The sequence below is a fragment of the Podarcis muralis genome, chromosome 3 (assembly GCF_964188315.1).
Source record: "Podarcis muralis chromosome 3, rPodMur119.hap1.1, whole genome shotgun sequence".
NCBI classification, from domain to species: domain Eukaryota; kingdom Metazoa; phylum Chordata; class Lepidosauria; order Squamata; family Lacertidae; genus Podarcis; species Podarcis muralis.
In genome coordinates, this window is record NC_135657.1 from 49,680,316 (window position 1) to 49,706,765 (window position 26,450).

General features: G+C 42.4%; 1 protein-coding gene and 1 long non-coding RNA gene across 25 annotated transcripts in view; one reads left to right on the forward strand and one right to left on the reverse strand.

Annotated features, from left to right (window-relative positions):
• The window catches only part of AFDN (afadin, adherens junction formation factor), an 86,810-nt gene extending 84,873 nt beyond the window's left edge, over positions 1 to 1,937 (reverse strand). For 7 of the 23 annotated variants that reach the window (XM_077925830.1, XM_028723912.2, XM_028723909.2 and 4 more), the window contains exon 1: positions 1,513 to 1,933. In XM_077925830.1, coding sequence (XP_077781956.1) covers positions 1,513 to 1,629 — 117 coding nt within the window. In that variant the 5' untranslated portion in view covers positions 1,630 to 1,933. Of the gene's footprint in view, positions 1 to 1,512 lie in introns of all 23 variants that reach the window. The other 16 variants (XM_077925822.1, XM_077925826.1, XM_077925821.1 and 13 more) reach the window with 5 other exon arrangements.
• LOC114594339 (uncharacterized) lies at positions 1,279 to 12,761 on the forward strand. 2 transcript variants are annotated; one of them, XR_013392200.1, is made up of 3 exons: positions 1,279 to 1,364; positions 4,591 to 10,557; positions 11,421 to 12,761. It is a non-coding gene; the product is annotated as an uncharacterized LOC114594339 (long non-coding RNA). The 2 variants fall into 2 exon arrangements; XR_003705965.2 differs by lacking the exon at positions 1,279 to 1,364 and having other exon boundaries at positions 2,187 to 10,239; positions 10,417 to 10,557.
• The last annotated feature ends 13,689 nt before the right edge of the window (positions 12,762 to 26,450 follow it).

Here is a 26,450-nt window from a genome sequence, read left to right on the forward strand (position 1 = left end):
ACCCAATAAGCAGAGAGCACAGTCTTGTTTTGCCAGCAGAGAACAATCTACCTATCAAAACTTCCCCCACACCACCTTTCATACTTAACTCAAGCATACAGACTGACCAGCCAAAAAGAATGTTGACAACAACCTATTGGGGTGTGGCTTTAACTTTTTAAATTTTAAAAAAGTATCCAATCCTTTTCATTTAAAAAAAAGTTTTAGTAGGAAATCTAAGTTTTTCCTGTAGAACTTGTTCCCATAATTGTGAAACTTGCTCATAATACTAGTTTTATGAGCATTTTCAAAACCATTCTGCTAATATCATAGGAAAGGAAAGCTCCCCTCCCCTTTTAAAGCTCAGCAGCTCATTTCAAGAGAATTATTTGTGGACAGATGCAACACTTTTTTACAGGTTAGTTTCCAAAACGGGTTGGGATAAAGTAGACGATTTTTGTACTCCTTTATTTCGGTTAGATGATAATAATTACATCTCTTCTCCAGGTCTTGATCTCTACACCACACCATCCCTTTCAATTAAGAGTAATTCCCTGATAACCCTCCCTCCCCTTTCAGCCCGGATGCCTACACAACAAGCCTATTCTTATTCGATACACGCCAATGTTTTCCCCGCCAAACACACAGAGAGAAACAAACAAACGATCCCCCTGCGACATTTCCTCCTAAGCCACGATGTTTCAGGGCACGGCAAAAGGGGCAGCCTGTTCCCATAAATGCCACTAGTCCGCGAGACCACTTCGAATCAAAGGAGTACTTTAGTGGGGGGGGGGGGGTTGGAATCGACGACCAGCGGTGATAGTGAGGATGACGGGGAGGGTTCAGGAAACACAAGCAATCGCTAGAAAGAAAGGCTGAGCCAAGCCCTGGAGGGGGCGGGGTGGGCGAGTCCCGTACCTTGCCGGGCTGGGGGCTGCAAGACATGGGGGAGGGGGGGGGAACTCATATCAAAGAGAAAAACGAGAGCAGCGCCTCTTCCTCGCAGGGTGTAAATAGTCAGATTGGGGCAGGGGGAGGGATACTGTCTTTACAAAAGAAGGGAGACACGGCGGGTGCAGGTACGGGAGGCTTATCTCGTCGCCCAGAGCAAATGAGGGCCCGTGCAGGTCGGCCTGCCTGCCTGCCTGGCTCCGCATCCAAAGGGGATTTTAGGGGGCGCTGGACATAATCTCCCTCCATGTGATCGTGCCAGTGAAGTGGGCACGAGGAAGGTCGGCAGGCAATACTGTAATGAAGGATCTCTTTTCCCGGAGGGGGGGCGAGCGGGGGGCTGCCGGGTCCCTCACCTCGGGAAGGGGCGGAGCCTCCCCTCCGCGAGGATGGAGGCGTCTGTAGGAAGCGCCGCCACCGCCGGCCTCACCTCCGTAAGGAAAGGAAGGGAGGGGGGCAGTAGCTGGCCGGGAGATATCTCCGTGTGGGGCTACGTGTGCAGACGTTGATCCTCTCCCCCTCCGCCCGCTTTCGGCTCCGGGGAGGGAGAAAGGGGAGAATGCCGGCCGGGCGGGCGCTCACCTCGGTGGGGGGGCTGATCTCGAACAGGTCCAGCCGGTTCGCGTTCCAGTGGTTGATGATGTCGGCCAGCTTGCGCCGCTCCTCTTCCCGGCTGCCGCCGCCGCCGCCGCCCGACATCCTCCTCAGCAGCCCTCCGGGGCTCCCGGAGCCAGGAGCTACACGGCGGGAGGGCCGCGCGGAGTTCCCGGCGGATTTGTAAGGGGGCGGAGGGGTCCGAAGGAAGGAGGAATCCGGTCGCTGGTGCCGCCCCTCCTCGCTCTCACCAGCCCAGACTTTGCCCTCTTCTCGCTTGCTGAGGGAAGCGCGGAGCGGCTCCTGGCTCGGTGGCAGCGCTTCCTGTTCGGTAGCGTCTCTCAGTCCTCCGCCTCGCGGAAAGCCGTCGCCGCCGCCTCCTTCCCCGCCCCGGTTGTCTCCTTTCCTCCCTCCCCGCCTTTTCTCTCTCTCTCTCACACACACACACACAGAGAGAGGGAGGGAGAAACACCGTTCCGTGCGCGCGGCCGCTCAGCCGTTCTTTCGCGAGCGCGTCACAAACGCCGCTCTCCTCCTCCTCCCCCCACCCATCCTTCCTTGCGCGCGTGCGCGCGCGTGCCTCCTCTGTGCTTCTAATGCTCGGGTGTCAGGTCAACAGCCCGGCGAGAGCGCGCGCCGAAAGAGGGCCGAGCGCACGGTGCTCGCGCCTCCTCTCTCTCTCTCTCCCCCCGTGTGTGAGGGGGAAATTAGCAGTTGAGGGCGTTTTGGTTTGAACTAAGCGAGGACGGGTAGAGAGCCGCGCGGTAGCCTGCCGTGGCGGCAAGAACAATGAAGGGTGGCGGCTGAAGGGGGCTGGGTTTGTGCGTGGCGGCGGGCTACGGAGGCAGGCGCTGGGGAGGATGGCAATCGCGTGAAGGGATTAATTGTTGTTTAGCCATGGTGCTCTCTGGGGACTCAGAAGGGAGGATTGCAGCCTTCCTAAGCGTGTGCATGTATATAATTATATTTTCTTCAAAAAAAGTGTAAATAGAAGCAGGGTGAAACTTGCTGAAATAAACCCTCTCTTCTCTGCCTGCGAGAGTTTTGGCAAGTCCTGGTCACCCACCTGCAATGCTTCATGTTTAAAATGGAAATGATAGGGAAATTGCTATGGAAGTTTTTGCTGGGAAGTAAGCCCCACTATAATAGGCACGGGAGGTTTCTCCTCAGAAATTATGTTTAGGACAGCAGTTTGAGAGTGGGGTTACCCAAAATATTTAACTAGGTAAGGTTTGAGAAGGTAGTGTTGAAATAGGTCATCTTTGCAGTAATCCTATGCACTGAGAGTTGGTCCCATGGAAATCAGCGAGGCTGCCCTCTCTGTAGACAGGCATAGTATTGCTGTGTTAAATATCACTTATTAGGAGTAAGGACCATTGATCGCAGGTGGGTTTTGCTGCACAGTTGCCTCCAGCAGCTCTTGCACTAGGACTGGAAGTGCCACGGGAAATACTTCCCAAGGAATGATAGTACTTCTAAGCACAGGGACCTGGCACAGCCCTGGCAATGTAGGACCTGCCAAAGTTGTTGCTTCCTTGCAGAATCCGCCAACAGCACTTAGGATGAAAAACTGCACAGTAAGAATCTCTGTTGAGTGACACAAGCTGGAGGGTTGGCATCAGGATATTGTAAAATGCAGCTCCCTGTTCACATTATGTGCTTGTGAGAATGAATAAGCCTGGCTTCTTTCTGTCTAAAATTGAAGCTTTTACCATTTCCCCAGAGGACAGCTAAAAATGTATTAAGCTGATTGAAATAAATTAGTTTATCCTGATGCATGGACTACTCTTAGGTTTCCACTAGTCTGGTGGTGAGAGGCTAGGAGAGATAGCAGGTGTCTTGGAGCAGGGAACTGAGTGGAGGTGTTCATGGGCACATGCATGCAAACAAGATAAGCATGTAGAGACTTTACAGAGCAGCTGAGAGCCTGGGATTGGTATGGAGAAAAAGCAAGAGAGGCCATGCCCATCAGACCGGTTTGGGGAATGAGTCATCTCTTGGAGCAAGGGAAGTAGATAAAAGTAGGGGGGAGAATAGATCCCTGCTCATTGTACAATATTCATCTGTCCTTAGGCAATGTTTTCATACACATTCTCTCCATTCTCATTTGTTTCATAATAAAGCTCTCCAGTTTTGGAACTTGCTTTCCCAGATACCAGAAAAATGCTAAGCTTGCCAATTTTCTGGGAGTACCATAAGCCTTCACTGTTCAGGGCAAGCATTTTGTGGCTGGGTATTAGAGGATTTTTTTAAGGATAACTTTTAGTCTACGTATATTTAAGTGTTTGGATAGCATGTTTCTAAGTGTTGAGCTGCGCTGAGCCCTAGGAAATTCAGTAAAGCATAATAAAAGTGGTGGGAAGGAATTAGTAAATTAAATAAATTGATTGTCAACTCACATAAGAGGTATGCCTCAGTTTGTTAATGGTGGGTCTTTCCCTAAGAGTATTCCCACAGGATTGTAGTTCTAGTCACTTAAGTTCCTCCATTAATCAAAGACTCCATAACAGAGCATGTGCATAACCTCTTGGGTTCAATCCATACTATCTCCCATTTATGTCTCAAGTACTTTGGCATTTTTAAAGCTATTGCTTTATTTGACCCCAGTGTCAAGGTTAGCAGAGAACTGCTATGGGTATAGAAGGGTTTTCTGTCCCTAAAAAAAAACCCTGGTCAGGATCCAGTGAGCTCTGTGTGTTCCCCAACATTGTCTTCCATGCAGCCAGGCTTACCCAATTTCCTCTAGTGACTGGTGCTCCTCTTAATGCGGGGGTCAGGGCATAGGGGTATATGTGTTTTTTATGCCACTTTGTTTTTCTCTGTTCATCTTTCTTGCAGTGCCAAACCTTTTAGTTGCATACTCTTTGCAGGTACATGAAATAGTTATTCCAGGAAACTCTTTGAAAAGCCTTGTTTTTAAAAATGTGGAAAATAATACTGACTCTTCAGGAACTCTATTTTTAGTCTTTATTATACGATCACTGAACTGTAAAAATACATAAATTTTACTTCCTTTTCTTGGTCATTATCCTCTTGTATTGTGTTAAATCTGTGTTTCTGTTACAGGGATATCTTTGCACAAAGAAAATTCAAGCCTTTTCCCCGGATAACCCATTCATTATTTTGGGGAGGTAGGAAAATCCAAAAGTTAATAATTCAGTACATGTTTTGATTGGATTTCTGTTTGTTTACTTGAGTGCTTTAGTTGTATTTAAATATGTGTTTAAAAAATGTGTTTCATCAGCCAATGTAAAAGGCGTAATAGAATTATTTTAATAAACTTTATAATTCAGTTGTTGGGGGCCTCCCGTTCCATGAGAGTTTTGCACAAAAGCTTTGGATATGTTCATGTGCCTCTGAAGAGGCCACAAGAAGGTATTTAGCTAGCATTCTCATATGCATGTCAAGAATCAGAAACCACAAATGTATAAAGCTCATGTAATACCTTTGGGAAATTGCTGTCAAGCATAACCATGCATGAGTGCTAGTTAGTGCAAGAAGGGGTTAAGATAATAGAGCTGGATTTCTAGACTCGGCCCCCTTCTCTGATGAGGGAGGAAGTGAAGTATTCTCTTCCTGTTACATCTCTCTCCGTTCCATGTAACTGATTAAGGAAGACGTGTCTAAGCAAACAGCAACTTTAGAGCTTATGTTTGAAGCTAACTTTCTGTATTTTCTAGCCAAGGGTATTTTGCCTGTGTTCTTGCTGCTGCTTGGATAAATGCATGAATCTGACCTTTTGAACATTTTGTAAGTAAAGCATTTTAAATTTACTTAAAAGTGTGTGGTCTGTTCATTGCAAGGAATAAAAAGAGGGGAATACTTTGCAAGCAAACTAAACAGGATAAAAAGATTTAACAGTCTACATTTCCATACTACACTGCTGCTTGAGTTATGTGAATTTAAACTCTGTTACCAAGGGTTCTCTCCTGCTGGAGAGTCTGTTTAGCCCCACGTTTTGAATCCAGGTGCCCAGCAGATTCTTTTGTTATTTACCCCACAAACGTGGGCCACGGGGCTTTATATTTTCCTCCTACAATACCTACCCTTGTTCCAGCTGCGAGCTATCTGAACAGTTGGGTGGACCTTATCTTTGTACTTTTTTGGTTACATTTTTTTCTCATTTACTTTTTTAAAATAAGGTGGGGAAAGTGTACTCAGATTTGCAAATGTGGTAACAGCCAAAAAAGAAACAAAGCCCTTAGCATTCTTAAAGCCATGCACAAAAGCCTATTATAGTCACTGTTCCATGTGCATTCATCTGTGGTTAGAAAGTCCAGAGCCTACGCTCACTTACTGAAGTCCTATAATAGATAACTAATCTGATCCAAAGCTTCTCCTGAACTTTTATGCAAGAAAGTTGCATGTTTGTAGGATACCTCTAAGCCAAAGGTAGGAAAATCTGCGGCCCTGCAGATGTTGCTGGACTTCATCCCCAGTCAGTATGGCCACTGGCCAGGGATAACAAGAGTTGTTGTCCAGCAACATCTGAAGGGCCACAGATTCCCACCACTTCTCTAAGGCTTATGTAGATTTTATTGTACTATTATAATCTGTAAAATTATACCTTGTTTTCTTTTTAAGGAATTTCATTTCTAAAAGATGCAGAAATTACCATAAAATCCACAACGGCTGGAAGGGATAGTTCAAATAATCAGAAGTATCTGAAAGCCAATATAAAATCAAGGAAAGGATGAGTTGAGGGCCTGTCCTTTTAGTTATTTGCTATTTATATATGTATTTAGCTAACTGCCACAGTGCTCTAAAAGGATCCACTTAAGCTTAGCTGAGGTAGGCTCATATCTAAAATTTATTGAATTCCTTTGCCAACACTCTACAGTATTGGAACTTATTTTCTAGTACATGGTGTGGTGACAGAATATCTTGTGCCAAATATAAAGGTCAGGCCCTAGTCCTCATTGTTGTAGAGATAAACTTGAAAAAATTATCGTCTACTTATCCAGAAACTTAACAGCTTCAGTAGACATGTGACTGGGTCTTATGGGGTCTGCAGCATTCTCAGTAATTTTGCTCCTCAACTATTTTTTCATACCCTACTCTCGCCTGAAGGATGTGTCAGCTACTTCCAATCATTTCCATAATTCTGTAATATAGCTTCAATTTACCACTGGCTCTCATTGGTCATCACAACTAATTTTCCTCTACTATTCAGTGCCTGCATAATTTCTCAGTAATCTTACAACCGGAATAAATGTTGCACATTTGTAATGTTAACATGTACAATGAAATGACTTCAGAACTCGGATCAGGATCAGATTTCTGGGTCACTGAATTTAAAGGCCAGAAAGTACCTTTCAAAGATAGATACTCACTCAACAGGTTTTCTGGAATTAGATTCAGCAGTACACCTGAAATAACTTACAAACTCTCTTACTGTTTTGCTTTGTGCCAATGTCCTGTGATCTCCCTTGCAGTCGGGCATAGTACATGGGAAAGATTGGGAGGGGGGCTCTTTGTTTATAGTCCTCACTGCACCTAAAAAGCAAATGTTGCCATGTTGGTTCATGAAAAGAATAAAACTCCCAAATCCACATAATCTTTATTAGAACCAACCAAAATTGTCACTAAAGTGTGACAAGCTTTTGAGTTCTCCATAACTCAGTGCTTTGTCCACTTTGAATTGTTATGGTGTGCTCCTGCACTTTTGCCAATGTCTTTCCCTTTCTCATTTGGTCAATCATAAAAAAAAATCCTCATACCTGGGGGATAGTTTGTTCCCAACCAGATACTCCTCAGCTTCTGTCAACTTTCCCCGTTCCATCCCCTCATTCAGTTTAAAAGAGAAGTTAGATTTTTCAGGAAAGGGAGAAAAATACATTTAATTCTGCTGTTGCTCTCTGTACTAGGGTAAAACACCTGTTGAAGTAAAAGACTGACATGTTTGGACAGTGTTAACACAAACTAGGAAATAAAAACTTGCCCTTGCAAAATTAACACATCCTCATTTGTTGTGTAGATTACATGCATCAAAGTATCATTTAAGCCAGCTAATTAGATTTAACATGCGGTTTTCCAATATGAGGGGGCGGGGTGGACTTTATAACACCATTGAGAATTACTAATATATTTGATGGCATTCAGCTTCCTAATTCTACACATGTAATTCATATCAATTGCATTGAGACCCTACATATGTGTTTAAAGCCATATCAATCCTATGCAAAGTTAGATGCCTAAAGTGCAGTCACTGATGTGAGTAATCAGAAGGGCCATTGAGTTGAGTAGAGCATCCTCCACTTAATTGAGTATTGGATTGCAGCCTAAGCCTGTTGAAATTAATGGGCCAACTATCATAAAGTCCTGGGGTTTTAAATTTAGTTATTTCTCATTTCATGCCCATTCCCATGAGTTGCAAACAATTATATAATGGTATGCCAAAAGAATCACAATTTACAGCACAATCCTAACCATGTATGCTCAGAATTAAGTCCTTTTGAATCCAGTGGAGTTTACTCTGTTAAGTGGAGTTAGGATTCCAGCCTAATTCAAGTAGACTTATTTACCAACTGCAAAAAAAAGCTAAACTATAAAATAGCAATTGAAGATGACAGACCAATAGTCTGACTCAGTATAGGTCAGTTTCCAGAGCCCCCCCCCCCCAAAAAAAAAGTGAACTGGGATTCAAAATACATACTACTTTGCCTCCAGTGTACTTCCATGACTTGTTTTGGAAATGGTGCACCCATGACGTTAGCCACAATTCATATCTACCCCGTATCCTGTTCTTTCTTATTAAATACTGTGTTTTGAGAAAAATGGAACAACTTCACTGCATTTTAAGACAGTACAGTAATATGTACACAGCCGTAGATGCTGTTTTTATGTTTTCAAAATGTTCCCAACAAGCCTTGGCCTCAGTTCATCAATCTACTTGTGCATATCCCTGGGAGGAACTCAGCATAATGTTCAATGGAGTGTACAGGAGCAAAAAGTTCTGCTCATGCAGTGGGACTCCACACACCCCACCCTGCCTGTTCTGGGTTTTCCCTCAACCCACCAGAGCAGATTTAGGGGGCGTGGAGGAAGGACAGGACAAAAAGGCCAGTTGTGTGAGCGGACCTTGTTCTGCTCATGCAACAATTTAGTTGAACCAACCCCAGATGTATGTGAATAGCTCATTTCACTTCACTCAAAAGTATATTAACTGCTCAAAAATAAAGCACCCTGCAACAGAGAAGCAGATATATACCATTTGGGATTTCTATGATACTGATAACACTGGGAAAGTAAATACTCTACCCAAAGTAATTTTATTTCACCAAATGTAGGATGATTTCTAAATTGATTCAAGCTAAACATTTAGTTTAATGACAGTAATGTATGATCAAAAATTGATATTTAGAACCAGTAGCATAGTATGTGTCCCACTGTTCTAATTAGCTGATATGAAAATCTTCAAAATATGCAGGCATATGTAAGGCATCTGGTTTTTGAAGAAGGAAAAGTCCCCACCAAGAATTAATTAATTACGGCTCAGCAGCCCTCTGAGACAAATAAATGTAAATGTTGCTTCTTCCTGCACCCCCCTTTATAAAGCAACTGAGGCATAGTAAGGTCTATTTCTGGTAACAAGCCATGAAAGGGTGTAGATGCCTTACTAGGCAATTAGTACAAATAGCCAGAAAGTATTTTGTTGCTAGTCCATGCTTCCAAGTTTTATTGATTTTTTGCTGTTTAAAATATCAGTTTCAGAGTAGTTCATGAAATATGTGTTTGTGCAGTTAAAAGCAATTCCTTTTAAAATAAAAGATTTTTAAAAAAAACAAAGTTAAATTGTTAGCTAGATGAAGAATTGACATAACTAAAGAGCTATATGTTTTCTGTTTGATTTTTCCCATTTGTAAAACATCTGGTAGCCATGTTCATTAAGGGCCTCATTTTGCACCTCACCAGTGTCTTGGTATGATGTACATTTTTGGATGATCCTAACATACCTGCCAGTTCAAACCTTTGACCAGAAGTGAAACCTCTTTAGCACATTATGCTGCAAAGTTGCCGGTATCCTCTGCTGGCAGCATGACACATTCAACTCGTGAGAAGGCTTTCACAGGCACTATTAATTTGCAGTCCACCATTTAATCTGGGAATCACAGTACCACTTAAAATCAGTGTACTTAACTCTTGCACCTCCATTCTAATGCCAGCTGAGATTGCTCATCACTGGAACAAAGAGATAGAACAGAATTTCTGACACTGGAGCTTCCAAACATTGCTACTAGGAGCAGCAGTAGCTAGTAGTGTATAAAACAGAAAATACTGAACAAATCCCTGTTGAAGGGATTTGGGGCTACCATTTCTGTTTAGTTGCAGTAGCCCTCCTAATTTCCTCTGCCCTATGTTACCCTGTTAGTAGTCCATATTGAAACAGATCAACCCCATGTCTCCCCTTGAATTCTTGGTTTGCTGGTGTTCACTAGTCTGAATCAGTTTGCGAGACACTCACCTACCATAGTGCTTACAACACCTGGAAAAAGCTGATGTCAGGATTCATCCGTGGCATCTCAATTCCTGACTTTTGCCTCAGCATATCCTGTTGTGATTCTTTTACGATGTCCCTGCCATGTCAGCATAAAATAAAATCACGCTTCACCACATTGTGCAGCCTGACCTGTAAGTACACCTTCTTTTTCTATGTGTTTGAAATCTAGAAATTTGGAGCCAGGCTGTTTGTCTCAAGCATATACAATATATAAGGTTTGGTTATTTTTTAATGTACTTATTTATAAAGTTTTGAAAGGGGGGAGGGGAATGTGTGTACATTCAATTTAAATGTTGACCTTTTTAGTTGCTAAAAACCATAACTCTTGTTTATTTACTAATACAATAAAGAGCTTAATTGAACCTTTAAAACAAATATATTTCTATCATCAGCTTTCGTGCCTGTTGTCCATTGGCAAATTTTACGCATACATGTCTAGACAGAAGACTGGGCAGAGGAGGACTGCCAGGAGGCAAAAGATCCAATCAGAGCCAGTGATCAATGCATCCCTGTTGAGTGGGCCATTGTTGCTGGTACATAGTTTCTTTTGATTATGCGCTAATAAAGCTTGTTGTTTAGTCGTTTAGTCGTGTCCGACTCTTCGTGACCCCATGGACCAGAGCACGCCAGGCACCTCTGTCCTCGCTAATAAAGCTGCTATCCATATATTCCCAAGTTTCCTAGCATCTAATGGACTTCCTTTTGCAATGCTTGCTTCACAGTATCAATAGCAGCAGCCTGATAAGGACATCCTAGGTGTGGTCCTCCTTCCCACTTTCTTCTAAATCTGGAATATCTAAAGCCAATTGTTCTGCCAAGAACCATTGAGGAAGCAGAATTTAGCCATCTGGATTAACGTGACAGACTATAAAGCTGGCATGAGATACAAATATATGTGGCTGAGGACTCTCTTGTATAGTCAGTTCCTTTAGTATTAAAACAGTAGATTATTGATAATCTTAAGAAATGTGCTCTTAGATTTTAAATCAACTTTCTAATTTTAATATAAAAATTTTATCACAGTGGACGCTCGGGTTGCGAATGTGATCCATACGGGATGCACGTTCGCAACCTACGTCTGCCCACACGCAGGTTGCGATTCGGCGCTTCTGCGCATGCGTGACCACCGAAACCCAGAAGTAACCCTTTCCAGCATTTCCAGGTTTCGGCGGTCCACAACCCGAAAAAACGCAACCTGAAGCAGCTGTAACCCAAGGTATGACTGTAATCAAATTCTAAATAAACATTATTAATGAATCGTGCATTTTGAGAGCTTCTCCAAATCTTCAGGTTCTGCTTTGAGTATTCCAATGTAAAAACGGGCATTTAACCCATAAAAAACTAAGCAAAACTAAGTGTTCCCTATAAAGTAATATGCAAATTCCCTTTCTTTCAGGACTCTCCATGCTTATGCACAATCCTAACTGTCTTCACTTCAGCTGTAGGACCAGGCTGTCCATTGGATACATGGGACAAAATTACACAGATATAAAAGAATCTCTGAGCCGTCAGCGCCCAGGCACTTCTGCCATTAAGATGCCATGTATTCAATGTAAGCACAATCACATACAGTCATACCTCATGTTACGGACGCTTCAGGTTACGTGTTTTCAGGTTACGGACCGTGGGAAACCTGGAAGTACTATAATGGGTTACTTCCAGGTTTCACCGCATGCGCAGAAGTGCCGAATCGTGCTGGCACCTGCGCAGACACAGCGCTTCAGGATGCGAACGCTGCAGGTTTTGGACGTGCCACCGTCACGGATTATGTCTGCAACCCAAGATTCCACTGTAATTTGGTTCCAGGCACAGGACTGAACATCCAAAAAGATCCACTTTCATTTTATAAAGATCTGTTTCAAGCCCATAGGGTTGGAGGGAGAATGTATGGGCAATGGAATCTGAGAACTTTGAATGGGAAGTTGAACAAGTTATGCAGTGTTCAGAAGTGGGGCTTCAGTAACCTGCATAACTCAGTGTTCCTTCTTATAAGCAGAGAATAAATTATGCAAAATATGGAAATACATGCAGATTTGCAATTTATACAGGAGTCAGAATACAGATCAAGTGGACTTAGAAATTTATTTTCTTAGGTCAGAATAGTATAGCTTTCCCCACCACTGTCTTCAGCAATTCTGACAGTAAGGAATGCAAGGTTACCCAATCATGCCATTAGAATAAGTTTATGGATTGTAATATGTGCACATGTGTATAAGGAATAACTAAATGAGAACGGCATCTTCTGTTTCCATTTGCCATTAAAACCATTTAGTTCATGGTGCTTTTGAATCAACTGAAAAGAAGAGGTAAATGATAACGTCAAGTAAGCAATCCAGATTGCCTTCGAAATTTTCAGACAAGAATAAATCAATGCACAAGTGAAAGCCACAGCAGGAAACCATAATAACCAACTGAAGTTTCATTTTCCTGTCTACTGCAGTGGGTTAATATTGCAGTGCAGAGCTTTTTGCCCCATTACTCATTTGTGAGAAAGCAAGAGGTTTCAGACAAAAACTTCCTGTGGATTATTACTTATGAGTCCCCCCAACTTTTTATTGAATTTTTGTTGCATGCAAAACCTCTTTGTTTTTTAACTATCATATTTACTTTTTTATGTGCTTAATTTTTAATGTTCTTAATTCAATAGCATGCATCAAGTTATTGGTTTGCTTTTGTTTTATTATGTATTTTGTGTTCTCGTTTTATATTTTTATGTTGTGAACCACCCTGTGATCTTCAGGTATACAAATTCTGGTATACAAATTTAAACAAACAAATAAATTCTTAGAGTTTGTTAATGAAGTTATTAGCAACAGGAGCAGGTAGGAAATAGGCTTGGAGGCTGTTCACCAAACACTGACTTAAAGGCTTTCAGTCATGACATAAATTAATTAAGTGAGCACAGAATTGCTGGTGAACCCCACAAAATTGCAAGTCACTCTGTGTGTAACATAGACAGCTACAGAACTGGGGAACCAAAAGCCTATCTTTCTGACAGGCAATTTGCTAAACAAGCTTCAGTTTAGATAAGAGATGGGATATATGAAACTCCCTGCAGAACACTCTGCTTAATGTAACCGAAATGCCATAATTTTTGGTCACACTCAATCTAACCTTGTTCTTAGAACACTCTTGCACCGTATTAATCCAGATTTACAGACCAATCCCAAACATAGTTACATGGAAATACATTTCACTGCATTCAATAGGATTTACTTTTCTGGTAAATGTGCTTATAGGATTGTAACCTAAATCATTCAGGATTTGCCGGGATATTTTGTACGTTAAATGTAATGTAGCCATCACAAAACCTATTTAGAATATCCCCCTTCCAGTTCACCTGGAGGAGCACTTTATGGCCAGAATTAACTCCTAACAACAAAGAGTGTTTAATCTACTATTTATGTAACTCACAGATGTCTGTCATGGGGGCTGGACAACTTACACTTTTAAAAAGATGTTTGCGGACGGAAGGGAGGATTTATCCAATAACAATGGGGTATGATGTTTCATGTGACTCTAGGCCCATGTCTTACATACAGTCAACAAAACTTTGTCCAAACTAGGATTACATTGCTCCAGCTTTCAAAAACCAGTTTCCCAAAGTGTAAATGCTATGGTTTGTTTTTGATTCATTACCCATTTCAGTCTGCAGTCCTTTACACCAGTAGTAGCTAGCCCATATCTTTCTCACTAGCGAGAGAATTCGATAAATATGGGGCCACCACCCAATGTGTCCCTGCTGCTTACAATTAATCCCTCCCTGTCTCTTAAGTTTTTATAATGTACTGGGTTTTTCGGCTTCAGTTCCTGCAGTGCCATAATCTCAGATACATTTCTGTTCACACAACATTGCTGCAGGTGCACTTTCATGTTGGATGCATTTTGACACCTGACCCCAATCTCAGTACTTTTCCGAAGCATGGTGGCCTTTTGCATCATATCTACAAGTGCTTTAAAGCATCGTGTTATGGCTCAATTGTTGTTTAGCTCTTAAACAACAGGTGCAAGATTAAGGATCAAGCAGCATGTGGCCTCAGTGTGTGCAAAATAGTGTTCCTGCCAAAAAAAATAGACTCCTTCGGAGTATTACATCTTAACCATTTAAAATTATGTGGCTTCATGTCTTATTGATAAATTATACGGGATAGAGACATATTCAGAAGAATATTCCCTCAAATCTTCCTTCCAGTTTCTCTCTGTGGGTTGCATCCAGTGCTATGTAAGCAGAGTTCCCTTCGCACTATAGGGAGTTCCCCTTCCTTTCCTCTTCTTTCGGATCCCCAATATCTGATGCAGACAGTTCCCCAACCTTCTGGAGCAGATTTTGAAGATGCAAGGGGGAACACAGGGGAGATGAGGGGGGAGTTCCCTTGTGTAAACTGGAATTTTCTGCCAAGTGGAAGAGCACTGTTGGATACAGTCCTTTGGCCCAGTCCCTTAGTCATATGGTACTGCAGGGGTACTTGGTGCCCTCCAGATGTTGTTCAACTACAACTCCCATCAGCCTCAGTCAGCATGATCATTGGCCAGGAATGACAAAAAGATTAGATCAGCAACATCTGTAGAACACCACATTGGCTACCCTGTGCCTGCTGTAAATAAGGCTAAGCATATGGATGCATGAAATAAACACATGTCCTTCTCCTGTGACTCCATCTCTCTTATTTTTCTCTGGTCTCCACTGTGTTGAATTGTAGATAGCAAGTTTCTCGGGATAGGGGCCTGTATTTTCCCCAATGTTATAAAATAAGACTTACGTAGGTAACATGCTTATGATGCAATCCAATACATGTTTACTCAGTAGTAAATCCTGTTGAGTTTAGTGGGATTTATTGCAAAGTACGTGTGTACAGTATAGGATTTCATCCTGAATTTTCAAAGTACTATAATCCTCCTGATTGGCTTTATAATGGCAGTAAAGGAAAACAATTCACTTCAATACTTGTTCTTACAATGTTTTTCTTTAAACATTTCGCTCTTTTTTCAAACACATTTATCTTCTTGCCCTTGATCATCCAAATAAAGGTACCCCTGCCCGTACGGGCCAGTCTTGACAGACTAGGGTTGTGCGCCCATCTCACTCTATAGGCCGGGGGCCAGCGCTGTCCGGAGACACTTCCGGGTCACATGGCCAGCGTGACATCGCTGCTCTGGCGAGCCAGAGCCGCACACGGAAACACTGTTTACCTTCCCGCTAGTAAGCGGTCCCTATTTATCTACTTGCACCTGGGAGTGCTTTCAAACTGAAAGGTTGGCAGGTGCTGGGACCGAACAACGGGAGCGCACGCCGCCGCGGGGATTCGAACCGCCGACCTTTCGATCGGCAAGCCCTAGGCGCTGAGGCTTTTACCCACCTATCATCCAAATACACATTGTTAAATGATTAAAGATTGTCAAATCCCAGTAGATGATGTTAGGGTATAGCCTGTAGTATTGCAGCCCGTTTTCATGCAGGGTTTCCACCATTAATAGCAGACTTACAGGCCCAAACTAAACATTCCCAATGTTAGAGAAAACTGCACCTGGAATCATAGAAATGTTTCTGCCCCTCTAAAGACACAAAATGGTAACCTTAACAGCATGTGATTGCAACATCCTTCCTCTTGCTACATAGCTACTTGAGCACCCGATGGAGGGCCATTTCACACAAAATATGTCCTTCAATTTGACTATGAAGGAATTTTATGAAACACAGCCATATGTTCCTGGAAGACTGCTAATCATGGATCTGCAATTGCAAATGATTCTTTATGAACAGTACCACAGATGATGGCACCCTCTGGAAAACAAGGGCAGTGATTATGTTATACAAATTGCTACAGTAGAGGACTAGTGTGAAACCACATGTGTGAACTAGATTTCCAAAAGGAGTGAAACATGGGGGTATTTCCCTGCTCCTAAATATAATACAGGAAGCAATCCTAGAGGCTGCAATGAGCAAAAATGGAAGGGGCGGATGCTGTTAGAGATAGGCAAACTTTTTCTCTTTTCCTGCTGCTGAATATAAAAAAGAGATACACTGTAGATAAATGACAATTAATGGCAATGTAGAAAAGGCAATTAATTACAGTCAGCAAATGGCACGAGAAATGGTGATGGATTAACAATCAATAAGGCAGAGAAGAGACCATCTGTTAAAAATGGTAAGAGTGAATGTTCAGTTGATTGATACCAATGAAGAGCTAGGTATAAGATAGTGAACAGTATTAACAGTGGGCAGGTACTCTGCACCTGATCTTAGCAGTCTCTCAGAGAGTGAAGAATTGCATGCAAAAGGAGTATGAGGCAAATAGACTTGAAGGTCATCTCATTAGCTCTTAATGGGCCAACGCACTAAAATGTCTAATGAATAAGAATTTTTGTGATTATTATTTTTAAAAAGTTGTGACAGCAGTGAAGACAGTTCTTACGAACATATTTTAAAGGTGAAAAATATGCATGGTATTTAAAGGATCTCGACCCTTACGGATGCTCTATAATCATGAAAGGCAGGATTTGAAAACTATTTAGTTAGTAAAGAGGAATCTAAACATGCGATTGAAATGTGGAGATCGGAATGCTACACTGAAGGCACAAATATGTTCAGCTCTCATAATCTCATTGGAGATTCATCATCCATACATCGTTGCTTTTGTTTATTTGACAAAATAGGATAAGCAATGAGAAAGATGGCATACGGTTGGCATGCATACACGAAAGAAACATACATGACTCCAGATGTGTGAGCAAAGAAGCCTGAAAGATTACATAAGTTGGACATCTATGGTTACAATCCACAAATTCAACAGAATGTGTAACCCACTATGTTCAGATAGTGCCACTTCACATAGGAGAACAGTCACCAAGCAACCCAAACTTGTCATTTTTCGCTGCACCTATATTTGCTTCATTGGTTTATATTTGTAAGCCTCTTTGAGCCCAGTGCTATAGGGTGACCTAGAAATATTGTTTAATATTATATGTTCCATACTGTTGTTTTTATTTTTATTTTATTTAATGTAAGCTATTCTGGGCAACTGGAAGGGTGGGATACAAACTCTCTTAATAAACAAAATCTATTGACGTTGCTGACATCTTTCTGTCTGTTTCTCTCTTTTTCCATCTGCTTAATTTCTGCACCTGCCACTTATTATCCAGTTTGCCCTAACCACACTTAAGTTGCAGTTATGGCCCTTAAAAAAAAAAGATTACATTTGAGCCCTGCCTATAGTAAGAGACCAGACTGGAACTCTTAAGATTTCCGTAGGCCAAAGCAACTTAAGGACAACCAGACATTTGCCTTTTATTTGAAACACCCAGGAATTATGGCCTGTAATTCAGTGGCAGAGTACACGCCTTGCATTCAAAAGGTTGCCACATGAGCAGATTTAGGTCAAAATTAAACACTTTTGAAACTCCATGCTTATACCTCTTTGGTTGAAGTTTATGAGTGGCTTGTTGGTGTCACAGATTGTGTTTGTGACTATCAGGACCTAGGGCTTTTTTAAAGCCATAGCTCCCCAGGATTCACGTCCTATTTTCATCTCTGGGCTCAGACATGAAAAATGATGTAATAAGAAAGGAATGCCTTTCCCTTGCTACTGTGTAATCATGGCCAGACAGTCCCCATGAGTCTGGGATTAGGGGTGCAGGTTTGCAGGTCATTGGTCAGGACTTCAAACCACACATCCTATGTGAAAACCCAGCAGCCCCTCTCTGTTGAAGAAATGTGTATCATATTTCCAGAGTAGATCTTCATACCTACTGGGTGGCAAATTTGTGTGGGGAGATGCACTTATCAGAGGTTAAGCTCCCCCAAACTGCTACAGTAGTTACTTTTGAGAAAGAAACCAAATCACCCTTTTACATGGCAAAATTTCAGCTATCATCTGCTTTTAGCCCCCAAGAAAAGAGAAGCAGAATTCATTCAATTTATAAGAAGCTTATGATGTCAGTTGTGAAATGTCAACAGATAGCAACTTAGTCTAATCCCCAAAAGATGACCTACTTGAAGATGTTTGAGAGCCTATGCAATCTCTTTGTGCAGAGTCAATGAATGTCACTTAAAGGAGCTGAATTTCAAATGTATCAGATTTTGTACCAGCCACTATATTACTATTGGATCCAATTTTGACTTTACTGTCTGACATTTGAGGGCAGAAAGAGTGCTAAAGAGGACATTATGTTCAGCCACTGCAAACTCTGCAGGATTCCCTCTCAAATCTCTCATGTTCCTTTAATTAAATGCATCTCTAGCATGTTCACATCTATTACCAAAGACTTGAAATATGAACTTCATTATTACATTTCTTTTAGAAGGAGCCTGTTGCCTGGCTGTGAACGGTCCTGGATGTCACAGATTGAAATCTGGGTGTCAGCAAGCAACTTATCAGGAAGGTAACGAAACTGGGACGGCTATCATGCCCTCAAGCTGGCAAGCAATGATGGACAGCTTGAACACAGTTGATACTTAATAACCATGCCAGAGCTAGAGTTTATAAGGAAATGTAGGCTCCCTAGCTGGAATGACATCCTCTGGTCATCTGAAGCGCAGAGGAAAAGCAGGCTAGCAGCAACCTACTTTGGCAATGCAGCAAGGAAGGCAGCCGAGTCCTTCCTTACCATTAGCCCCAAACTGAGCCCTCTGGCGCCTTGCATTATATTAGGGTTGACAGCTTTATTCCTGGTTGCTTTGGTACAATTAGCTACTGCATTTGTCCATATCCTGTCCTCCAATGAGGATTAAGAGCACTGGGAATTGTAGCTCTGAGAGGTAAACCATAGAACCCAGGATTTGGGGGAAGGGAGATATGCATTAAGTGTATGTTATACAGTGGTACCTCAGGTTAAGAACTGAATTCGTTCCTGAGGTCCTATTCTTAACCTAAGGTACCACTTTAGCTAATGGGGCCTCCCACAGCCGCCGCACGATTTCTGTTCTCATCCTGAAGCAAAGTTCTTAATCCGAGGTACTATTTCTGGGTTAGCGGAGTCTGTAACCTGAAGCGTCTGTAACCTGAAGCGTCTGTAACCCGAGGTACCACTGTATAACCAACATAAGTTGCTGCCTGTTGACATTTCACAACTAGTTAGGGGCAGCTTGTTTTCAAGCAACGTGCATTTGATAGAGTGCAGTGGTTTTCATGCACATTTTTCTCCCTCATTTTAAACAGGGTTCCAAATATTCTACTCTGTGGATGTTCCTGTCAAAAATAGTGCTTTCAGGGCAGCTGAAATATTTCATGACTGACTGTAAAAAATATTTTTTTTAACCAGTCCTTTTCTCTGTCGTTATTTTCCTTCTCTGCTGCCGATTTGGTGCCATTTTCCCTTGTGATTATGTACTGTCTTCTTCTTTGATTAATTGAGCTCCCTGGAACTCACATAGTGATGCAACATAGCCAGATTTGGCTAGGTACAGCTACAGGCATCACTGAGGACAAATGAAGCCAATTCAGGCTGCCTGCCCTCACTCTGAATATGCAGGCATTTTCACCCCCTTCTGACAGCAAGCAGGAAGGAAGGGCAGACAGGTAGACAGAAAGGACTAGACTGGACAATGAAACGGGGGAGGGGGAGGAGAGATGTTCAAGAAAAGCACCTTCAGCTTTGAGGGGAGGTCTAATCCTGGATACTAAATGATCCGACTGTTCCACCATTGCTTCACATCTCCTGTTCCACCCACACCTGGCCATCTGTAAGCAGCCTTGGGCTGCTCCAGCCGTGAGGTGTAATTTTGCTGCACGGCACAACCTCCAGTTAGCTGTGCTTAGAACATTCTGGTGACAAGCTCTATTCTTTCCACATGGAAGGAGCAAGTGTGATCCTTCCCTGCCAAGCTATTTTGTAAACATACATGTACTGCAAATCTGTTTCACTCAAACAAATATTTCCAGAATATGCTTAGTTAAGAAGCATATTAAGAAGCAAATAAGCGATTGGGCCTGAGATGATAGCATAAAAAACACTGGAAAGCGGCTTTTTTTTTTATAAGGCAATCAGTTGAATAAGGACAGTCAGAAAACACCCAGAAGGATTACTGTTCTTGATAAATATTACAATAACAGTTGGAATAAGCCATTGCATTGAGGAGGGTTATTAAAGTTATGTGGATTTTTTTACATCTGGAGAAAGATACTGGTATTTATATTGGTGTTAGTGCATCAGATAGAAAGGCTGCAACGTATTTTGATATATTCAAAACCTAGGGGACGCGGGTGGCACTGTGGGTTAAACCACAGAGCCTAGGGCTTGCTGATCAGAAGGTCTGCGGTTCAATTCCCCATGACAGGGTGAGTTCCCGTTGCTCGGTCCCTGCTCCTGCCAACCTAGCAATTCGAAAGCATGTCAAAGTGCACGTAGATAACTAGGTACCACTATGGCGGGAAGCTAAATGGGAGTTCTGTGCGCTGCTCTGGTTTCACCAGAAGCGGCTTAGTCATGCTGGCCACATGACTCGGAAGCTGTACGCCGGCTCCCTTGGCCAGTAAAGCGAGATGAGAGCGAGATGAGCGCCGCAACCCCAGAGTCATCCGCGACTGGATCTAACGGTCAGGGGTCCCTTTACCTTTAGGTGATATATATAATCTATCATGTGTCTGCACAACTTGTGACCTGCCAAGCTGAAACGGCCACTGAGAATGCCATGAGCCTCTGGAGCTTTCTACTTCTTTGATCTATAGTTTTACTTCCTGTGGTGCTCCCTCCACCCAATTTCTTCCCAACACTACACCCTTCCACTCTTTGTGGAGTGTCCCCTACCTGCTGTGTAATTACCTCCAATAGATTTTGTAGAAATGTTTCCATATCCAAATAAGACTGGCATCTTGGCTGTGTACACCCCATACAGTGGTACCTTGGTTCTCCAACTTAATCCATTCCGGAAGTCCATTCTAAAACCAAAGCGTTCCAAAACCAAGGTGCGCTTTTCCATAGAAAGTAATGCAAAATGGATTTATCTGTTCCAGACTTTTAAAAACAACCCCTAGAACAGGAATTTTACATGAATTTTACTATCTCACAAGACCATTGATCCATGAAATGAAAGCAATAAACAATGTACTGCAGTCACACACACAACCAATCAATCAGTAGCTGAACTGGGTTCCATACAGTCACAAAAACAAAACAAAAAAGCCACAAAAGCGCAAGATAAATAGCAAATACAGACAGACCTCAGAGTAACACTCAAAATGGAAGTGTGGCACTCAAATTGGAATTGTGGCACTCAAAACGGAACACGTTCGGCTTCCAAAAAACATTCACAACCGGAACACTTCCAGGTTGGCCGGGTTTGAGTTCCAGGTTGTTTGAGTACCAAAACGTTTGAGAACCAAGGTACCACTGTACATTTAAAGCACATCTCCGCGCCACCAAAGTATCCTGGGAACTGTAGTTTGTTAATGGTGCTGGAAATTTTACCTCTGTGTGCATAAAACTACAGTTTCTAAGATTCGGAGGCGGGATGTGCTTTCACATACATGAGTGAAACAAAACCTGAGATCTCGGCTATAAAATAATGTGCCTAGGTAAATGGGTGAGTGGGGGATCATAGTCTTATTTCCTAAATAGATTTACCGTATTTTTCGCCCTATAGGACGCACTTTTTCCCCTCCAAAAATGAAGGGGAAATGTGTGTGCATCCTATGGGGCGAATGCAGGCTTCAGGAGAGCCCCACCGCCAGCCCCACAAGCTCAGGGGACAGCGGGGAGGCAGAACGCCACCATCCCACTGTCCCCCAACCTGATTTGGAGGCTGGCGGCGGGGAGAAGCCTGCTCCTCCCCGTCGCCAGCCCCGCAAACTCGGGGGATAGCGGGAGAGGCGCGGCGCGCCTTTCCCGCTGTCCTCCAACTTGGTTTGAAGGCTGGCGGTGGGAGAAGCCTGCTTCTCCCCGCCGCCAGCCCCGCAAACTCGGGGGGCAGCTTCCCGCCCCAGCTTGGGGGGGGGGATAAAAAATTCTTTCTTTATTTCCCCCCCAAAAAACTAGGTGCGTCCTATGGGCCGGTGCGCCTTATGGGGCGAAAAATACGGTACCTTCTGCCTTGTTGCCAGCTGCTTGAGTCTAGCTGAGATCAGAGAACCCGTTATTATCCTCCAGCCTTTGTGTAATCTTCAGGTTTGGCTTTCTGTTACTGTTTACTTAAACCAGCGAAAACCTGCTTATTGTTTCTGATTATCTGCATGCTCTGAAAAGGCACCAAACGTAAAACTCTGTTATTATTGTAGACACAAGACAGAAGGGGGGGAGGGCTTAAGCTTTTCATTCTTAAAACTGTAGTGTAATTTGTGGCAAGAGATTATTATGACCCTATGCGAATCAGAACATCACTGACGCCTCACTTTCAGGGAAGATATATAGGAGAGGCCTTCACTCGTGATCATTTTTATTTTATTTTTTACTCCTGCCTCTCCTTAGTAGGGTTCCCTACCCCAGTCCTGCAGGTTTGGATCCTCTTGGTACAATTTTATATCCTGTCTAGCAGTGTGATCTATATAAAGCAGCAGATGAGGGCAAAGAATAATGACTTTACCTGGTGACCCATTACAATATATATAGAATCCATGTTTATTTGAGCTTTGCATGGGGAGTGCAAACTGGACCTCTTAGGCTTCGGATGAATCTTCAGTTTTATGGATTCACTGAAGACCTTTAAAAAGGTCAGGCTTTATATTTCCTCACATGTAATATATTCCTTTCACATGCTCATAAAGAAATCCCCTTCTTTCACCAATGTATGCAATAAACTAGGGATGATAAGTCAGAAATCAAGGAGATCATAGATATAAAGCCTCTTAATAAACTTTCCAGAAACTAGAGTCAAGGATGCATTTCTCAAAAGGGAATGTATTTTTCCAAGAAAATTGCCAGAATGCTCTCTTTTCTTTGGAAATATGCACTGATTTAATAAGCACTTGAATGGATTGGGGAAATATAAGATTAGATCAAGAAACAGTTTTGACTCAGAAATAGTTGTGACTCAGAAATAGATCCAATTTTTTTTACAGCAAAAACCAAAACTGATACAAGACAAATCTTGAGGTTCAGGCACACCCTAATCAACATTTATCAGTAGCCCCATCAATATTATTAAATGAGAAGGAAGAGGGGGTGATTCATTTAAGAAAATGAATGGGAACAGATCGATGAGCAACCACATTGCCTGAAAGAGAATAGAGTCAGACTTCTCATTAATTAAAAACATTTGCCATTCCCACTTTTTTATTAATTAAAGAACTGCTAGATTACTGTACTGTAGTCTGCAGGATGATTTTAGCATTGTTCAGTGCTCATCACCACATTCCTTATTACTGCTTGTGATTATGCAAATGTTTCATTCTTCTGAGTTAACTCTGAGTTAACTTCTGAGTTAATCATACAATCGTTCAGGGGGTTTCCAATCTGTGTCAGAGAGACTTAATTTGGACCATCAAGTGACCCTTAAATCAACTTTCTTTGCGTTTTCTGCTTCTGCAATTTGAGTGCAAAAGCTCTTCATTCAGTATAAAATTAGCTCTATTCTGCACATTAACAGCATTCACAGAGCACAAGAGAGGCTAGATGGTGAAATGTGAAGATGCCCACTGATTTCTTTTGATAGATTGGATCAACGTATCCAAAATTGAGAGTCACTGGTATTTGCTTTCATCTTTACATTTTTTTCTCCTCCTCAGACACAGTTACACGCTGGAAAGGATCTACAAGTTAGCAGTGTTCATAAAGTGGTTGGAACATCTTTCTGTCCTGGCATTAGACACTGGGCCTTGTTCATTGGCTTCCTATAATTAACCAAAGAGCATACTTACCTTGGAACAGCTTCGGGTGTAACTTGCAAATCATGCAGTCATATCAACGTTTCCATTTTCTTCGCTGTCATAATGTGGGAGGAATGGTATGAAACCTTTCACCAATATGTTGATGGATGATGTGATGAGTTATTTTTGAAACACACCCCAACTCGGAGAAGGAGGAGAACAGGTTGTTATTCCTGCCTGTTAATGAATTGCAGTCATTTTCTCATCTGCACTTATTCCCTCCCAGTACAAGCACCTGTTTCTAAAGTCCACTTTCTTGATCACTCTCTTTAATTTACAGTGTGATCCTATGCATGTGTACTCAGAAGAAAGTCTGTCTCTGTTAACTGGGGCTTACTTTCCGGAAAGTTCATAGCATTGCAGCATTAGTGCCACAAATGGAAGCTTTGCTTTGTTACTTTATAAGTTATTGATCACTTTTGAGGTACAATGTGAGCATAGTCATGACTGATTAGTATCCTAGATGGGATATTCTGGAACTACGGTGTTATTCTGTGGAGAGCTATGGAGTCTGAGAAAATATTTCACATCAATTATTTGGGGGTGTTTACGCACCGAGATAGAATTTCTCACCTGCTTGAGTGTATGCCACTTGGCTAGAGATGAGAAGTCCTACAACTTATTGGAAATATTGATTAGAGCTAACAAAAATCTGACTGACTTGCATTTTCATTAAACCAGACCTCCATCTGCCCTTTCAAGATGGAGACAGACAGTGCTTTTGGGCACATGTCTGACAGCAACTCCAATAAACACTTTACAATCATGTTTGCTGCAGGTATAGCAGCATTACTGCAGGAAAAGCCCGGGCACTATTCCAACCAGACAACTTTTTCTCAAAAGAGATGCATTTATTCTGCATTTTCATGCATTCATATCTTTTAAAGAGCAAAATGCAAATAGCCCTTCTTCATTGTCTCACTGAATTAACCAATGCTAACATTTCGATATAAAGCCTGCTTAATAGGCCATAACTTGAAGGGAAATGTCTGGGATACTGGCTTGGGTGGGGAAGTAGCAGCAAATTATTCTCTTATCTAACCTATGCATCAACATCATAATCTAGGCGTAATTAGCTAGCATCTCACACCAAGCAGTAAAAGCAGAGAAGCTGGCTAAGCATGTCTTCCAAACTTTGGAATGATTTGTAATGTATTCAAGAGTGCAAGGTGTGCCACAGGCTGAATGCCTCACTTTTATTTATGCAGAGCTCTCATGAACATTTTTGTAGTGATGTCAGCTGCAGCACAGAACTGCCCTACTGCTCAGAAACTCGTGGCCAGCTAAAAGAGTCATTTCCCTCAAAGAGCAGGACTTCAATCGAACTGTGAACATGGTTTAAGTCATAACATTGTGCCAGCCCTGGATTGTCCATACCAAAGACTGTAGTGGCTACAGTCTGGGGAGAAAGCATGACCAACCAACAAACAAAGATATACATGTTAATTACCAGTTGCTGGAAACAATCAAATGAAACTTTTTTAAAAAATCCTGAAGGGATAATGTCAAGGTAGTAACACTATACACAAGCTTCTATGGTTTGTCATTACAGGAATTAATTTAAGCGAGCCTGGCGTGGCCATGTGGAAGAGATCAGAAACAACTTCTACTGTCTTTGACTGACTGCAGCTTTTCATTATGTCAGAACACCATGGACAGACTGTGGTTAATCTTAATTATCAGCTCCGGCCAGAGTGGCCAGTGATCAGGGATGATGGGAGTTGGGAGTCGAAAGTTTAGCCACCCCTGTCTTAATGTGACAGACACCTTAGTCTTTCAGAAATATAACCACCCAGTATTAGCCTCTAAGAGTTCATACTCTAAAACCTTATTTATGTACACGGTGTAAACATATTACAAAACAGCAGTCTCTTGTGGCTTGAAACGAAGACATGGAGAAGCCGACCCTTACATTGCACTGTATGTGTGAACCGGCCTTCTGTGGCCGTTTTCACTGTCCCTTGATAAACCTCAAAAGAGGAGGGAATCAAGCCTGGGAGTAAAAGATTTTGGAGTGCAACTCTGTACATGAGAGAACCCCCTCAGGAGTGAGACCTTAAAAAGTGTGTACATGTTCCACAGACAACCGCAACAGAGGATTCAAATTAGAGACGTGGCAAATGGAGAGCGGAACGTAATCATCCAAGGGTCAGAGCCAGAGGTGGTTTTAGGGTAGCACTGGACGCCATGCTGCAGGGGCCGCCACAACAATGCTGTAGAACGAGCATGAGAGGTGGAGTGGTGCCAAATTTTAGCATCATGCAGGGCGCCCCTGAAATTTGAGAGGCCAAATTCTGCCACACTGCCAGAGCTCAGGGGCACCACATGCAGAAGGTCCCAGGTTCCATCTGCAGCATCTCCACATAGGCTGAGAGACACTCCAGCATGAAACCTGGGTGAACCACTGTTGTCAGTGCAACCAATACTCAGCTGGATGGACCAATAGTCTGACTCAGTACAAGGCAGTTTCATATGACACCCAAGTTCATGCAAGGAATGACTCACACCAGGGAGAGTACTCAGTCCCTGAAAGATATTTGTATCATTTACTGGAGCTATTTTTAATGTGTTTTACCTTTTAAAAACTACCTTTTAAAAAATAAGAGTGTTTCCAAAGAGTTATATTACAG